Source organism: Macrobrachium rosenbergii, chromosome 21 (assembly GCF_040412425.1).
Source record: "Macrobrachium rosenbergii isolate ZJJX-2024 chromosome 21, ASM4041242v1, whole genome shotgun sequence".
NCBI classification, from domain to species: domain Eukaryota; kingdom Metazoa; phylum Arthropoda; class Malacostraca; order Decapoda; family Palaemonidae; genus Macrobrachium; species Macrobrachium rosenbergii.
In genome coordinates this window covers 16,852,390-16,871,968 of record NC_089761.1, presented here as the reverse complement: position 1 = coordinate 16,871,968, position 19,579 = coordinate 16,852,390, and the positions used below count along the sequence as shown (strand labels likewise).

Below are 19,579 nucleotides of genomic sequence, written 5' to 3'. Positions count from 1 at the left end.
CTTCTCGCATTATTCCAGCCATAGACATAGCATACCTTTGTCACTGTTCTATTTTCAAACAAAATCAATTACTGTCAAGTCTGCAAACTCCAACATATACTTCACTTCATTCACTCAACTTTTGCCGCTCTCAGTAATCTACTCTCCAACTCCTACATCCTCAACACATTACACATTGGCCCTTTACCAATTCTATAACAAATTTCTTTAGGTCCACATAAACCATATAGAACTTTCCTTTTACTTTTAAACTTCTCATAAGACAGTTTTATAACAGAGACTTGAACCGCACACCCTCTCTTTTGTCTAAACCTAAGCTGTTCTTCCTCTATCAAACCTTTCATCATCTGTATTCCTTTCTCAATCAAATTTCTTTCATGTACCTTCCCTTGTATACTGAGCAGAGTTATTCCTCTATAATTCTTGTAGTGATCTCTATCATTTTTATCCTTATAAACGGAAAATTTATTTATCTCATCAATTCCTTAGAACCTTTCCCTCAACAAGATATACCTTACACACACAAGTCAGCCACTCAATCACCTTTTCATCCCCGTACCGCAACATCTCACTTTATAATCCCATAAACTCCTGTCGTCTTTCTATGTTTAAGCATCGTAATTGCTTTCCATACTTCTGCAACCCAAACTTATACAAGCATTCTCAAACATACCCTAATTTCTGCAATTCTTGTATCATGCAGCTCTGACTTTCTTCTGCGTTCCGCATTCAAATACCGACCTCAAAATCACTCACACACACACGCACACACACATTATATGTATGTGTATATGTATATATATATATATATATATATATATATATATATATATATATATATATATATATATATATATATATAATGTATATATATATATATATATATATACATATATATATAGATATAGATAGATAGATAGATAGATAGATAGATAGATAGATAGATAGATAGATAGATAGATAGATAGATAGATAGCGAAGAGAAAAATAGATGAGAGAGAGAGAGAGAGAGAGAGAGAGAGAGAGAGAGAGAGAGAGAGACGTAAATTACGAAATAGAAAAAAAAATAACACTTACTTCCGAGGGGCGCGTACCCCGTGTTGGAATCGCCGTAGTGAGACGTCCTCTCCTGGTAGTAATTTGAACCTCCCGATCCCTGGAAAGAAAGAGAGAAAGGTTGTTATATTTCTATTCTGATTATAACTAAATGTCTTTTTTGGTGATGTGAAATAAAGGATGCAAAAAGGATAGATTTTATACCTTGACAAAATAAATGCCTTTTATCTTGATTTAAGTTCATGTAAAAAGACCAGAATTTAATCACTTAAAATAAAAAAATATTCTTTAACAGGAAATAAAAGACGTAAAAACATTATATCTACTTAAATTAAAAGTATTTAATATCTTGTACGTCTATCGTTACACAAAATGGTTGAGGTACAATGGATATATTTTATCCATATGCGAATTTCAAGTCAAAATCTCTTGTCTTCTCATGTTAAATGTTTTGGAAAACAGGGATAAATGTATCTTCTACAAATAACTTGGCCAGGTATGACATATCTTATTTAGAAATTAATTACTGTGATAGTTTTATCCTCTTGAGAGAAGAATAATGAAAAGGATACATATTCTGTTATGATAAAGCAAAATATTTAATTCTCTATTGAAACGGACGTGGCAATTAGTTAATTAACCAACTGTACTGTATTCACTAGTATAAATGAATATGTACATGTACCTAAATACAAGTTGAGGGAATAAATTTTTATAATACTTGTAATAAGCAATAAAAATGTTTTCACAATAGAAATGATTCAGTACTCATGCTCTATATCAAATAAAATAATAACAACATGAACGGTCCTGTGTTCTGAAGGGAATAAAAAAAAAAAGATTCTTTATTGAAACATGCGACAGGTCTTACTTAAGGCCGCCACCAACGTTCAGTTATACCTGCGCAGTCATGCCTGCACAGTCGGCCTGTGCAGGCAAAACTGAACCCACTAACGTTCAGTTTTGCCTGCACAGGCCGACTGCAGGTATACCTGAACGTTAATGGGTTCAGTTTTGCCTGAACGTTACTGGTGGCCAGTTTAGCCCTGAGCTGGAATCAACTCTATTATCATACCTATTAATAAGCGTGCCAATAAGCACCAAAAATCACCGGATTGAGAGAATGAATGTGCATCTTTTACTCACAAAAGACACGAAGGCACAAAACCACATGAAACTTGAGGAGCAACCTGTTTGAAAAGCACTGTTAGGCGAACCATGTCTGATCACCAGACTAAGAATCATCAGCAATCCGATTCTCCAAAACATCTTAAACATAGAAGTAGAAGATCTAACTTGTAGTGGAAAGATCTGATCACCAGGATTAATGAAATTCTGTTAACCTGGGAAAGATTGAAAAGACTTTTTTTTGCACATTACGGATAACCTCTGGTGCAGATGCTTCTTGGGTACTTTCGCATTGTTTTCTGTCGTTATTGTCATCTTGTCATTATTATTACTGTTCCTATATCATAATAATTGTCTGCCTTATTACCTGTCCCGCAGATGACCGGCAGCTGTTAGACGTGCCTACGTCTTGTAGTTTATGATTCTGCTATGTTTTCAAAACGGCTTTATTTTCTTTCTCTTTGAGTTTCATAATCGACGATAATGTTTTTGTTATTTTCATTTTTTATTATCAAGAAATAACACGACAGTTTTACTGTCTCTTATTGTATACATTCTGTTCAGTAAAGTTACTTAACTCATCGCTACTACAATACATTCTGTTCAGTAAAGTTACTTAACTCATCGCTACTATTTCAGAAATATTGCAGTTATTGAAACATTATGATGATAAAGATGATGATGATGATGATGGAGAATGATGATGATGATGATGATGATGATGATTACTAGAGCTTTTTGAGCGTAACCATACCATCCTTCTCTTCATCTAACTGGATTTTTGTACTGTCTGTACTGTACCTGCCTTGGGTACAGCCTTGAGCTGAAATAAAGTATATTGTTAGTATAATAACTGATCAGAGATTCATCCCCTGTTGGATGAGGATTACCTCATCGACGTAACACATTCACTTTACAGGTCACCACAGGAATACTACATACAAGTATGACCAGTTAAATCTATACATTTATAAGCAAATGCACTGACACACACATACATATAATATATATATGTAATATATATATATATATATATATATATATATATATATATATATATATATATATATATATATATAACATTATATATTTTCGTTCGGCTCGAGAATCGAACGCCGGTCCCTCCGAATGTGATCTGAATGAGCTACTACAGCGTCATGAGAGAGAGAGAGAGAGAGAGAGAGAGAGAGAGAGAGAGAGAGAGAGAGAGAGAGAGAGAGCAACTAGCTTCATAACACCCTATATCCCACCTTATGTTGACCGCTTTCGCCACATCCTTCACCTCACTTTGGAAACGCATCATAAAATCCTTCGCAGGAACCAGAAGGATCCCCGAGGGAGTCATCTCCGCAAGTAGGTCTAACAGAATCGGGAGGAGGAGAGGTAAAATGAGAGCGTTTGTGCGTATGTTTGTGCTTAGTCGAGCAAAATCTCTGAATGAAAACTTGATTTTTTTCAATAATCATGGAATCGAATAAGTCTGTGAATGCAATTGCCTTTAATTACTATCGTATTAATGTATAAAGTGAAATAATTTAGAGCGATCGCTGAAAGAGAAATCTCTCTCTCTCTCTCTCTCTCTCTCTCTCTCTCTCTCTCTCTCTCTCTCTCTCTCTCAAGTACCTCCGTATAATTTTGCCTAATATATATAAATATGTACACACATATATATGTGTGTGTATATATATAAATATATATATATATATATATATATATATATATATATATATATATATATATATGTGTGTGTGTGTGTGTGTGTGTGTGTGTGTGTGTGTGTGTGTGTGTGTGTGAGTGTTTAGGGTCATGATATTCTACACAACATTAAGATCGACTTCTTGGTTACGTACATCGAGAATAATTACGAATGAAAGCCAATACATAAGGCAAGATACCTTTCGGAATATCAACCTTAAATCCCCTGCCATTTGTGAGAGAGAGAGAGAGAGAGAGAGAGAGAGAGAGAGAGAGAGAGAGAGAGCACCAGGTACTCCCGAAAGGAGTGTGCCTCAAGCCGGATGTGGTTAAAGAGGGGGAAAAAGAGAAGCAGAGAGAGAGAGCAAGAGAGAGAAGGGGAATGGAATACTGAACAGATTTGCGTCACCACGAGAAGACTCGTCCATTGAAAGAAGTAGAAAGGGTGGTTATAATAATAATAATAATAATAATAATAATAATAATAATAATAAACACTGTGGTTTCTATATGCAAAAATGTTAAGGAAAACTAAAACGGTACCAACAACCTCTTTGGCTGGTTGGTATCGTTCTCGGCTAGCACTCTGCTGGGCCCGCGTTCGATTCTCCGACCGGCTGATGAAGAATTAGAGGAAGTTATTTCTGGTAAGAGAAATTCATTTCTCGTCATAATGTGGTTCGGATTCCACAATAAGCTGTAGTTCCCGTTGCTAGGTTAATCAGCTCAGTGGTCTGGTTAAACTAAGATATACTTTTTTTTTAACCAACAACCACAACAACATCAATAATAGTAATATTAATAATAATTACTCCTGTGGATGGAATCTGTCGCAAAAATTTCGTATAAGTAAAAATAAACAAGAGTCCTACTTTCTTGAATTTTCGAAACAAGAGAACTGGAGCACAAAATGTACGAAATCGTATTCTTTGACGCATTTGAGTGCCTACCTTTAAAAATCAGAACTTTATTACTGTAGATAATTTTGCCACTATAAAGGTTACCTTTTTAAATCTTAGATACATGCATGGTTGACTTTTGAACGATCAGATAACGTTGAAAACTGCTTTCATCTGTTAGCGAGGATTAGGCAAAGATATTAATTCAATACTGAAGGATTTTATGAAAATGTATTATACCAAATTTGTAATAAAAAATGCGTCTGGATCAGATCTTTTTTTAAACTGCAAACACCGTTCAACACCATTCAACTCATCGACAATGAGACAGCTTTGAGAAGCAAGATGAAATTTAAGAATATCAGTACCATTTTATCGCTGAACCAGTCGAGGCAAACTTCTTAGTTAAGTACAGCATCTCAGAGAGAGAGAGAGAGAGAGAGAGAGAGAGAGAGAGAGTTACACTAATCAAGACGGTATTGCATTAATCAAGATAAGACTATCGCCCCTCTCTCTCTCTCTCTCTCTCTCTCTCTCTCTCTCTCTCTCTCTCTCTCTCTCTCTCTCTCTCCGGGGCTCCTCGTCGTAACATCTGGGCAGAAGAGGGAAGAAAAAGAAGAAGGAACAACCCGAGCTGCTTGTGGTGAGCGCCAAGCTGTCATGTTTTGTCGGGATGGGCATAAGACGATCTGACAGCCAAAGAAAGAGTGGATGGGAGCACACCCGGAGAAAAGGCCCGGAAAATGGTAAAATTATGAAGGGGAAATTGTGAGGGTATAAATAATGGATAGAAAGGGCGGCGGGGAGGATTCCTCGCACGCCCGCGTGGGTGGAAGTGGCAGGGGACTGTGTGGGCGGTGACAGTTAGATGTTGATCGATCAACGTGGCTGAAGGCCGCAAAGCGCGGGAAGGTGCTTACGGCCAAGACGCTCAGACCGAAGAATACGGAGAGCTGTGCTTCGAGACGAAGCTAAAAACAGGTAGATAAGACAGAAGGAAGAGTTAGTGAGATCAAGGATATTCATAGGGGATTAAAATAAGAGCGATGGTAAAGAAGAAAAAAGATAGGAAAAAAAAAAAAAGAGATATAGAGAGGCATTGGACCAAGCTAAACGCGACAGCCACACTGCTTTTTAATTGGCCTCCTTGGCGGGGCAGGTCAAAAAGACACCGTGGGGAAGACGTTTCAGACAAGGAGCTTTTTAGCACGTGTGATTTTGCCTTCCCCTCAAACCCATCTCTCTCCCTCTATCTCCTTCTCCGTTTCCCCTCTCCCTCTCAATGGCTGTTTAAAATGGGAGGGTTGATGGTAGGTGGGGGGAGGGGGTGGGGGTGGCCTTAGAGTCAATTTGGGGAATTGGTGGGTCGAGATACCCATCCAAGGTGATAGATTTTCCCTCTTTTTGCCAGCCATTAGCAGCCTGAGACGAGAGGGTATCGAGACATTTTTCACTGTCTCATCGAAACTCGGGGCTAAAGAGTCCTCTATTTATATTGCGTTATTTCCCCACTTTGCTTTTATGGACTATTAAAGATCAGAAAGCTTCCAAGGCAACTGTTTTATCAGGAAGGCTGCTCGAGTTTTAAATCCACTGATAAATGTTCTGCGTTCATTCCATCGGTTCAGAGAGTTTTCTCGACGAAGGCTCTGAGCGCTGACAACGAACAGAAAGGACACAAGATTTGCGAATTTGCTTACTGTCACTGTGAACCAATCTTCTGCTGCTTCTTTTGCGTGCCTGTAATGTTTATGGCTGCTTCTTCTGGGCAAGGTTCACCAGACCACCGTGCGGAGTCTTACATATATATATATATATATATATATATATATATATATATATATATATATATATATATATATATATATATAATTTTATGTCTGTTTATATGTATATATATATATATATATATATATATATATATATATATATATATATATATATATATGTACACTTTGCTTTTGTGAGAGCTTTCTTGCTCACTCGTCTTGTGCTCTGTATTACTTTGGGCCCCGAAGATGTGTTAAAATACACGAAAGTACTTGGCACCCTAATTTCATTTTGAACTTTCCCAGAGACTTCAGCAAATATTATATATATATATATATATATATATATATATATATATATATATATATATATATATATATGTATATGTATATGTATATGTATATGTATATGTATATGTATATGTATATGTATATGTATATGTATATATATATATATATATATATATATATATATATATATATATATATATATATATATATATATATATATATATATATATTTATATATATATATATATATATATATATATATATATATATATATATATATATATATATATATGAAAATAATGAACACTTGATTACTTCTGAAACTTATACTAAATATCCCAGGCTACAACTCTGCCACGGAGACGCTCACAGAAAACTCTCCACACATTACGAGAAATAAAATCAAAGGATCTACGACCGTTCCAATTAAGAACAGCAGCAACCAATTAATCCAAAACGTCCCAGAAAATGAAGATAGGCGAATGTACAAAACGTGGGAGAGAGATGGGAGAGATAAACGTTGTACCTTAACTGTTGGGCTTCTCTGCTGACTCCTTTCTCTCATTCATTCTCACGGTTGCCTTTCGCCATTTCCGTAAATTCAGTTATCTCGTATTTATTATTATATATATTTATTATACATATATATATATATATATATATATATATATATATATATATATATATATATATATATATATATACATATATATTTCCATATACATTTTTATATTTTATATATCACATATATTTCCGTAAATTCAGTTATATTGTATGTATTTATTATTATATATATATATATCATTATTATGTATGCTATACATACGTATTTCCGTAAATTCAGTTATATCGTATGTATTTATTATTATATATATTTTTATATCCATTATATATATTTCCGTAAATTCAGTTATATTGTATATATTTATTATTATACATATTTATTATTATTATATATATTATAAATATTTTCGTAAAATCAGTTAAATCGTACATATCTATTATATATATATATATATATATATATATATATATATATATATATATATATATATATATATATATATTTTATATAAATTCATTTATATCGTATGTACTTATTATTATTATTATTATTATTATTATTATTATTATTATTATTATTATTATTATATATACTTATTATTAAATTCAGATATATCGTATGTATTTATCATATATATTTATTATTATATTTATTACATATAGTTCCGTAAATTCAGTTAAATCGTATATATTTATTATCATATTTATTTTTATTGTATATATTTATTATTACTACATTTTATTACATTCAGCTTGAACGCTTTCATAAAAACTGTTATTACCTTCCGTCTTGACTTGAAAGCTTTCATAAAAATTTGTATTTTCTGTCTTAACCTGTAACGTCGGGGCACTAGCTGCTATCATGTATGATTCAAACCACGTGTTTCATATTCTGAACTGAAGTTGCTTTGCTTGTCGAATTAAAAGATTCTGCTTTTCCTTGTGCACTATAACTTGAACAAATGCTTAATACTTGGACGGCGATTCTCGTTAACTATCATCGTGTATCATGGCAATTCATTTAATTGAAATCATCCCTCAAAAATTTCTTTTTTGCAGTTCATGCCAACGAGTGCTCTTGTCGACCGTGTTTATACAGCCTATTCTTGTAGTTATTTTTAAAGGATTATCGCATGATTGTTCTCTCCTTCGCCTTGTCAGAATACGATCTACAAATATATCAGCATACAAACGCAAACATGACTGCTTTTGTCTTTGTTTTTTAAAAGGCTACCAATATCATACTCAGCTGTTGACCAATGATTGAAGGCTGATTACCAAAGAAACAGCAAAAATCAAGAGCATTAAAAATTACTTTTTATCTCGAATCGTTCTGTTGAACATCTATGCAGTTTCTTATTTCAGTATGTGATCGTTCATTGCTTAAGTATTTATAGTCTATTACCAAGGATTTAAGTTACTGAATAACTTTTCTATTTATGAATTCATTTCAGTAAGATGGCCGAGACTGAGTAGGACCGAGTGGTGCTAAGGGGTCTGTTGCGAGCAGCACTGAGTCCCAGTGAACCAAGGAATACCCAGTAATGGCAACCCAAATACCCAAATGGGCAGAACATATGTCGGCACGCTTTATACCCGAGCTCTTGGCAAACACCTCTCGCTCCGGCCCTACCCAAACAGCTCAATTAGTCAGGTCAGCGCGGCACCCGCGTCAACGAGGGGCACGCGCGAGCGTCTAGAGGACAGGTCATCCCTTCGTAATACGACCTAGTGGAAGCGGCCATCTGACGCCGTTCCTTGACGCAATGGTCATTTCCGCTCACGGACAATTGGAAGGACCTTGGGCCTAACGGTTCCGTCATCGACCAGGGAGGAGCCTTTTGACGTCCGCCAAAAGCTAAGAAGTAGAAGAGGAAGAGGAAGAAGAGAAGAGTGGACGTCGGAGAATAAATGATGGATTGAGGTTTGAACAAACAAACGTTGGCGACGACTGAATGATGAAGTGGGATTCTTGTCGTGTGATGCTTAGGACGAGATTACCAAAATGTAAATTATGCAAATGAAAAACAGAATAAACATAATAATGGATCAACACTGGAAAGGATAGACGTTGGATGAATTAATGTACAAAAGGGGGGGGAACTAATATTATTATGGATATACCGAGATTCAATACACGTGAAGTTTAAAATGAATTTAACTACACATACACTATATAAATCATATAAATAGTGAACAAACAAACGAATTATTATTATTATTATTATTATTATTATTATTATTATTATTATTATTATTATTATTCTACAAAATATTTAAATAGACTCGAATACAAATCGTAAACATACGAACATATAACATAGTAAATACAAAAGCTTACAGAAACAGGGAGGTTAAATTAAAATCTATAGCCAGTACCTCTACAAAGTATGAAAATTAAACAAAAAAATATTTAAGATGCAACGAAGTCTACCTGAATAAGAGATTAACCAGCCTGATAAACATGTCCCTAACAATTCTAATACTAAACAAAGACGAACGGGAAAATTTAAGGAATGTAAGACAGAGAGAGAGAGAGAGAGAGAGAGAGAGAGAGAGAGAGAGAGAGAGAGAGAGAGAGAGAGAGAGTGATGAATTAGCGACATCCGGAATTCGGGGCTCAGGACAAAGCCCTCTCCTTGAGACATTTATTCCAAATTCTTTCTGCTTTTTAATATCAGCACGAAAACCTTTAAACACAGATTACCTGAAGATCTTCAGTTAGTTTGTGTTTGCATTATTTATAAATACACAGACACAGGCGCACACACACATACACACGTATAGCCTATATATATACATATACATATACATATATATATATATATATATATATATATATATATATATATATATATATATATATATACTGTATATATATACTGTATGTATATTATATATATATATATATATATATATATATATATATATATATATATATATATATATATATATATATGTATATATATATATATATATATATGTGTGTGTGTGTGTGTATAATGCGATTTTAAATATATATTTCAAAGAAGCTTCACTGTGTAAACACAACGACATTAACAATAATTTTTCGTATCGTATCAAATAATTATGGCAAAATTAACATCAGTATATTAACAGAAAAATTTCTGATCACTATATGTATATGTATGTATATATATGTATACATATCTATGTGTGTGTGTGTGTGTATATATGCGTCGGCATGAAAAAAGTTTCCCATATATACCTACGAAAGTTTCCCGAACAAATAAAGTTCTGTTACTTATTTAAATTAGGATATTTAATCTTGTATATCTTGACTGTAAAGTCTCCTTAGCTATTTAGGAATTCTCTGATAACGTAAACATCCCCGATCACAGATGACGTAATTATTAAGAACTCAAATGGTTTTCAGTTCAATATCAGCATGTGTGATAATAGTCTACCGCTGAAAATATAACATGTTTATGTTATATTTTCAGCGGCAGACTATGATCACATTATCAGGTTGAAAATAGCATAGCTTTCGAAAATTTTTAAATTGGAAAATACAAAAACTGCCCCTCAAGCTAATGAAAATTCAAAAGAAAAATAAAATACTGTATTCGTATCAGCTTTCATTAGCTCATTCCGCCCTACAAAAATTTTTTTATCGAAATCCACTTATAACTTTTTTAATATTTGTGAAAAGACAGACAAAGACACAGAAGATAGATAATATACAATTTAGGCCGGAAAGCCAAGCACTGGGACCTATGAGGTCATTCAGCGCTGGAAGGGAGATTAAGAATAGGTAGGTTTGAAAGGTGTAAAGGAGGAGAACGTTGCACTATGAAACAATTGTTAGGAGAGGGCGGGAAATATGATGGAAGGCAGAATACGAATGGAGGCACAGTAAAAGGAATGAAAGGGGTTGCAGCCAGCGGCCACAAGGACGCAGCAAAGAATCTTAAGTAATGCCTACAACACACTGCGTGAGGTGTATACAGACACAGATGAATACTTGGCAATCGTAATTTAATCTTCATTCGCTTATTCATGGAAACCAGGGATTAGAATTCTGGAGCTACTAGGTCTAAAGACTGTTAATTTTAATCATTCACAGTTGGGTCGACTGGCTGCGGCTCGACGGGCGCGAACCACGGACCTTGCTTCGTTAAACCTGAACTTTTAAGGACTGACACTGAAAACATCAAAACTTCCTAGACGGAAGAATCTACGAGTAAAGTGGAATATTTGATGTTCTTGCATATTTCTTTACAAAACTACTTTCATAGCCTTTTTTTACGACTTCTCTTATTGTCTAATTATATCTATTCACTGATGCCATTAGGTCTACTAACTGATGTTTGTATTTAAAAGATTACCGTCGTCTATATATCAATCTTTCTTCTAAAAGCGCTCTTGTATTTAATCATTAAAGTCATCCTTTATACAGCAAACCCTATCCACCTTTATGTCATTGGCGATTAAACATATTTCTTAATTTCCTTTCTATTCCAAAAGTAAATTCATTTCGCTATTCATCTTCATTTCTGAAGACACCATCTCATATATTTTATGTTCTTAAAATAATATTTTTGATTCCTTTTTTTTTACCGAACGGATAGTGTTTCCTATTCACTCAATAACAAACACAATATTTTCCTATTGAATTGAGCTGAATATAGAATTTAGGCCAAAGACCAAGCACTAGCCAATGAGGTCATTCAGCGCTGAAACGGAAATTAACAGTAAAAGTTTGAAAGGTGTAACAGGGGGAAAACCTCGCGGTTGCACTATGAATCAAATGTTAGGAGAGGGTAAAAGTAAGATGGAAGAAAAAGAATATGAAAGGAGGTAGAGTAAAAGGAACGAAAGGGGTTGCACTAATCCCCTACGGTGAATATTTTCGTATATTTTACATCCTAATGTCCATTTCCAACTCTATCTCATCACTGTCTTATTCAGAAAACAGTCTTTTCATACTAATCAAGATATAAATTAACCAAACTGGATTCCCCTTCGTTAATGTGACCTACTTAATCCGAATATAGACTTTTTGTCCCACATTTTATATTAAAAAAAGGGGGAAGAAAATCTTTCGATCAATGTCGTGAGTCAATCAGCAAAGAGACGCCAGAGTGACCCTATCGATCATACAATGTCACGCTTAGTCTCTACAGAAATTCATCACAGAGATGTGACTCGCAGTCTATTTATTTACTTGAGAGAGAGAGAGAGAGAGAGAGAGAGAGAGAGAGAGAGAGAGAGAGAGAGAGAGAGAGAGAGAGAGAATTATTCCTCAGTAGTAAATAACTGAAGTTGTTTTCAAATTAGCATACAGTGGAAAGCCAGTGAATATTTAAGGATTGAATGTAATGGCGAATGTAAACGATAATGATTTACGTTGCATTTATTTATCTTGTGATAAAAAGTCATTTGGTGACATCTGTAGCGTCTCATTTAAAGTATGATATAAAGCATTCAGCATTATGAATGTGCTTCATCTTGTATATAGATATTTGTTGTTTTACTCCAAAGAGAAAAATGTGTTAAATATATATATATATATATATATATATATATATATATATATATATATATATATATATATATATATATATATATATATATATATATACATATACATATATATATATACATACATATACATATACATATATATATACATACATATATATATATATATATATATATATATATATATATATATATATATATATATATATATATATGTGTGTGTGTGTGTGTGTGTGTGTGTGTGTGTGTGTGTGTGTGTGTGTGTGTGTGTGTGTGTGTGTGTGCGCGCGCGTATATAAAACGGTTAAAAGCAAAGGAAAAATGGATTAATATTCTTGGATAGTATGGGGGTATGACAAGTTTTGAAAACAATTTTTGGAGGTAATTCTCTCTCTCTCTCTCTCTCTCTCTCTCTCTCTCTCTCTCTTACAACAAGAGAATTGGCATGGTGTCTGGTACAAGCGGTAACTGGTCACGAAGATGGCCAGCAGCCAACAGAGTGAGTGAGGGCATTCATATCTCAGCATGGAGGACCACTAACTTTCCAAACGAAAATCATTATTACGGAAAATCTGAAAAAACAATCTCCTTGGGCAGATTACCCCCAACCCCCACCCAATATTTATGCTCTAACCCCCTCTCGGTCGACTTGGTACTCGGTGAGATGGCGGGGGGAGGGGGGGCGATGGCGAAGGAGAGAGAGAGAGAGCAATTGATGGCCATCCCGCTAACAGAAACAATTGGTTTTAATGGCGCCCGGTGCTTCGTGGGTACCCGTGCATTAACATATGTTATCGGTCAGTCTTAATCTTCTTCTTATTCTTCTTCTTCTGCATCTTTCGGGGATTTTTGGGAGTCCGAGGCAGATTTCCGACCGCTGACAAGATTGGTTAGTTTCGTTTGCGTTCCGACCGCTGGCGGTTAAAACGACTGAATAAATAAGCAGTAGATTTGTTTCGCTCCCGTCTGAGGTCCGTCGGTTGCAATCGGACACAGCGCCATTTGATTGCATACGAATCCTGCTACTCCTTATTTCTTTGTCTGCATGCATTAAATGTGCTCTTCCTCACCTCTCTCTCTCTCTCTCTCTCTCTCTCTCTGCTCTCTTCCTCTCTCATATATATATATATATATATATATATTATATGTTTATATATTTATGTATATATACATAATGTATATGTACTGTATATATAAATACAAGATAGATAGCCTTGGTAAACACACACACACATATATATATATATATATATATATATATATATATATATATATATATATATATATATATATATATACATATACATACATACATATGTGTGTGTGTGTGCGCGCGCGCTGTCTATCTTATTTTCCTTCTGCATTCATCAACGTCTGTCCCTCGTCTCTTCACAGGAGAAGAATGATCATCATCGGATCTTTAACTAAACTGCGCTCCACTTAACATGTTCAGTATTAAAAACACACGACCGCATCGGATTAAAAAAAAAATTACCGAGATATTTCGGTATTTCATGTTACGGTTCGATGTGTCACCACGGATATTTTACTTTTAATGATAACCATCGCAATGCTCTCTCTCTCTCTCTCTCTCTCTCTCTCTCTCTCTCTCTCTCTCTATGCAAATTTCTCTCTTGGCTATTTGCCTGTGATTGCCTTGCTGATCTGTTACGTTGTCTTTTTTTTTTTTACTACAAACATCGCCATAATGCCCATAGATAAACATATTCATACAACATACTGCGATTTCTACAAACATAAATACACATATACGCACAAGCAAACATACCCGACACACAACCGCACAAACACACTGCCCACATCAACTAAACATGCACATCGCCGTTGACCTCAGGTGAAGGCAATCATTAGCAGTAAGTGGGCTCTCCCTCCAGGTAGGGGCCAACAACTCTATAAGGTCTTCCTTGGTCTTGGGCTATGGTACACTGTTATAGTATCTATGGTGCATCACCATACTGTGACCGGAAATATGCGAAAAGTATATCTTAGTTTAACCAGACCATTGAGCTGATTAACAGCTCTCCTAGGGCTGGTCCGAAGGATTAGATTTATTTTACGTGGCTAAGAACCAATTGGTTACCTAGCAACGGGACCTACAACTTATTGTGGAATCCGAACCACATTATAGCGAGAAATGAATTTCTATCACCAGAAATAAATTCCTCTAATTCTTCATTGGCCGGTCGGAGACTCGAACTCGGGCCTAGCAGAGTGCAAGCTGAGAACTCTACCGACTCGTCCAACGAGGAACTAAATATGCAAAAATCCACAATTATGTACAAAAGCAAAGGCGTATTTTTCAAAATACAAAACCGATTATAAATGGGGGCTTTCGACCGTTTGCACGATGGTCCTCTTCAGCCATTGCTGGAACGCCTTTTCATAGTTAAATCCGATGGCTTGCTCGATGGTGCGAAATTTCGTAATTTATTAGCTTTTTAAAAAGTTATATATTTTCTCCTGTTGGCTGAAGAGGATCGTCGACAGCTCCCACTTTTAATCAGTTCTGTACTTTGAAAAATACACTATGGGTCATATAAGTAATTGTGGGTTTTCACTTATTGTTGTTATATAGTATCTTAAGCCATTTGTGCGTCAAAGGCCAATGCCGATTATTATCGCTGGGGCAGCAATTAATCAGATTCACTTCGCCATTTATAGTATAAACATAGCATTAACTGTAGTCTTGCTTCTATCTGGGGACCGCCGGAATTAGGGAAAGTGGCTTCCTGACATTATATATATGTATATATATTGTATATATATACATATATATATACAGTATATATTATATATATATATATACATATATATATATGTATATATATATATATATATATATATATATATATATATATATATATACATATATATATATATATACATATATATATATGTATATACATACATACACACACATATATATATAAATCTATATAATATATTATATATATATATATATATATATATATATATATATATATATATATATATATATATATATATATATATATATATATATATATATATATATATATATATATATATTCCACTTTGTTAAGGCATTTTGTTCTTGGTCTCACTCTCCTCCTTCCTCCAATCACTCCTCACTTATTAACCCTTTCCGCTATCATACCATCCTCTAGTCTCTCCAGATAACCTAATCACTTCCAAACACTTACCTGTCTTTTCATCAATCCTTTCAATTACACCTGAGCCACTTCCCACCTTTCTCACACCACATATCCTAATAAAAAATTCATTTAACTGTTCCAGCCTTCTTTCTTTGATTTTCACTGAACACGAGAGCTTTACTTTGATGCAGAAATAAAACTCTTAGTACATTCCAGTTTTTACTCCCAAGACCCAAATCTCTTCTTTCCTAAACCTTCTGCAGAGCGCCATCTACCTTCCTTGCATCTATGTGTCTTCCAGCCTTTTCTCTCATCCCACCATTACCTATTACTTTCCCTCCCAAATAACGATATCCAACCACAGCCATTTTTGCACTAACTATATTGACACTGATTTCTCCATCTAGCTGATTTTCATTGACTTGAAAACCCAAAACCCATACTCTGGCTAAAGTTCATTTCCTAGCTTTCACTTGTTTATGCGGCGTTTCCTTACCATCTCCAATAACATTTTATTATTTATATGCATAAGTTCCCACACAAACCATTAAGAAATACCTCCTTGGCCGGCAAACGTTTACCTACACCTGTCCTTTCCATGATATCTGTCATCTCATCATTACTTAACACACCCACACACACATTATATATATATATATATATATATATATATATATATATATATATATATATATATATATACATATACATTTTATATATATGTATGTATACATACACATTTATATATATATATGTATGTATAATATATATATATATATATATATATATATATATATATATATATATATATATATATATATATATGTGTGTGTGTGTGTGTGTGTGTGTGTGAGCGTGTGTGTGTCCACGTACCTTCTCGCCACATCAGCAAGCAAACACGCAAGCGAATCCTTGTCCTCTAACACGTTGTTTTTGCTTTCCCTCCTCCAAGTGCAAGCTCAAGCCCGATTTTATTGGTTCCGAGAGAAGCCATAACTCGAGAGTGCTTCGTCGTAATTAACACATCTTCACGAGGCTTCAGAGTGAAAGAATGTCAACAAGACACTCAACAACCGCGATAACATCTCTGCAGAAGACACACTAAATAGAAAGGAGGGGAGAGGGGGGGAGGGGTTGTGGCGTTAGAGGCGGTGGAGGAGGAAGTACAAAAGTTATGTCCCCATAATTTTTACCCGGCATTGTTGGCTACTCGTCCGGTAATTGTACTTAATGTCTTGTGTACAAGATAAAAATTCATGTGTACAAGACTACATTTCTGGTCTGTGACACTTGAAATCGCGCGGTCTCCTCCAAGGTCCTGAAGGGTCTCCTCATTCCAGCCGAGCGGCCATCGGTGACTGAACGGCAGTTCTAATTCCAGTTGACTTGTCCTTGAAAATTTCAACGGAATCTTCTGTCTGGAGATGAATCACTAACCTCAAAGGCAGACTTCTTACGCCTTACTGATCACATTAATTTTGCCTGAAAATTTATTTACGTATGATCAATAGCTTCTATACACTGCTGTTCTTATTATTTTATTTTATTTTATTTTTTCTGAGCTGACGGTAAATATATGCATGTGATGTCACTGTAACCAATGGGTGGTGAGCAACAGGAGTCAGCCACTCACTTGTTTTAGTGATATCTGATTTGGATATTTACCATCAGCTCAAAGAAAATCAGACAAAAAAAGGACTCTATCGAATTTTCTTTACAGCTGGTCATTTTCCACATTTTCATTTTATCATTTGCTCTTCCTTCTTAATGAAACACTATCTGAATTTCATGTAACAGTTACTTTATTTGAATCTCATTACATCTCACTGCTTCTAGTTTTTCACAGACTGTAATTTTCTTTCCTCAATTTGTTATTTCTTTGACGTTTAGTCAATCTATACTTCGGAAGCTTGGTTTGCACGCAAATAGTCCTTTAGGCATGTTCCCTGTGAGACTGAGCTTATTAATAATAGTAAGAGTATACCCTGCTCCAGCCAGTTATATCAGATTTCATCCTATTTCCAAGACCTGCCAGCTATTCAGTCTAATAATTAAAGCTATGCACCACTTACCCCATGATCCCTCTCCCAGTCACTGTGATCCACTGTCCTTAGCAAATATCACAAATTACAACATACTGGATTTTTCGCAAGTCTGCTGTGTGAAAAAAATAATCACTCAATCAATCAAAATATAAAGCAAAATAAAAACTGCAACTGGTATGGCCACTGATAAATTTACATGAAATCTCCAAGTTGGGGTGTTGGTCATTTTAGAATGAGGTAGGCTGTCAAACGATCTCTCTCTCTCTCTCTCTCTCTCTCTCTCTCTCTCTCTCTCTCTCTCTCTTTCTCTCTCTCTCTCTCTCTCTCTCTCTCTCTCTCTCTTAAAAAAAACGCGATTTCGAAGAATTCAACTCTACCATTCAGAAGTAATTATGAAATGACCAAGCAAGGGAAATTCAACGAAAAGAGCGGTACATGTATCCCCCCAAAAAAGACACTCAAAAGAAATTTATAGAAATGGATAAACAACACAACTTTTTGGAAATAGTCAGACAATGGAAATTCCCCAAAAATGTTAAATTTATAACAACTCACATTGTTAATGAAAAGAATTCACAAACATTACCCATGCTGATCATATATCTGAAAGTCCTTATCTGCGATTAATTTCTTATTACTAGAGTGGAGTTGTCATTCTGGTTAACTGATCGATGGCAACATTCGCAGTACTTTATCAAATTATATTTTGAATTCTAGTAACACGAACTCTTATTCTTTAAACTGTCAAAACCTACCACAAACTCAGTTTCGTTAGTCTCAAAGTCAAGCAATGCTGTTTGCGAAAGCAGTCTCCAAGGCGAAGAGCTCACCAAATTTAACCTCAGTGCACTTTGCTGGAATGTAAACAGTCATCTGAGTTCACTTAGCTGGAATGTAAACAAAGTCTTGGCGAAATGTACTCAGGGACATGTTTTGAAAATGGTGTCATTGCTTTAATTTTTCTTATGAGGTATCAAGTATATACATTCATATGTATGTATGTATGTATGTATGTATGTATGTATGTATGTATGTATGTATGTATGTATGTATGTATGTATGTATGTATATATATATATTAATATAGATAGCATTTTTTAGAGACCTCACTATGGTAAGAATTTTATACTTAAATATCAACCATTAATTTTTTTCATAGAGCTGGGAGAAGGAATGGAAACAGACGATAACGGAAGAGGAAAAGGAGAAGGGAACAACATCTTATGAAGGAAGGAAAATGGAAAACTGTACTTTTCTGAAAGCAAAGGAAAGGGGCTATTCTTCGTATTTTGAGAGGTGGAAGATAGGATGTTAGGGTTTGGCTTATACCCTTACAGCAATTTAACGAGAGGCCGTCACCTTCCCACACATGTGGGGAAAAGATTTAAATTTGAAATAGTCAACCAATATCCTTAAATTTATTTAGTGAATACGCCAATTCTTGCCAGAGGAAAATGGGGAGGGATAAGACT

General features: G+C 34.8%; 1 protein-coding gene across 1 annotated transcript in view; it reads right to left on the bottom strand.

Annotated features, from left to right (window-relative positions):
* Window positions 1-19,579, bottom strand: part of nau (nautilus) — a 169,332-nt gene that overhangs the window by 46,541 nt on the left and 103,212 nt on the right. The window contains exon 3 of the mRNA XM_067123089.1: window positions 1,078-1,156. Within this exon, the coding sequence (XP_066979190.1) occupies window positions 1,078-1,156 (79 nt within the window). The remainder of the gene's footprint in view (window positions 1-1,077; window positions 1,157-19,579) is intronic.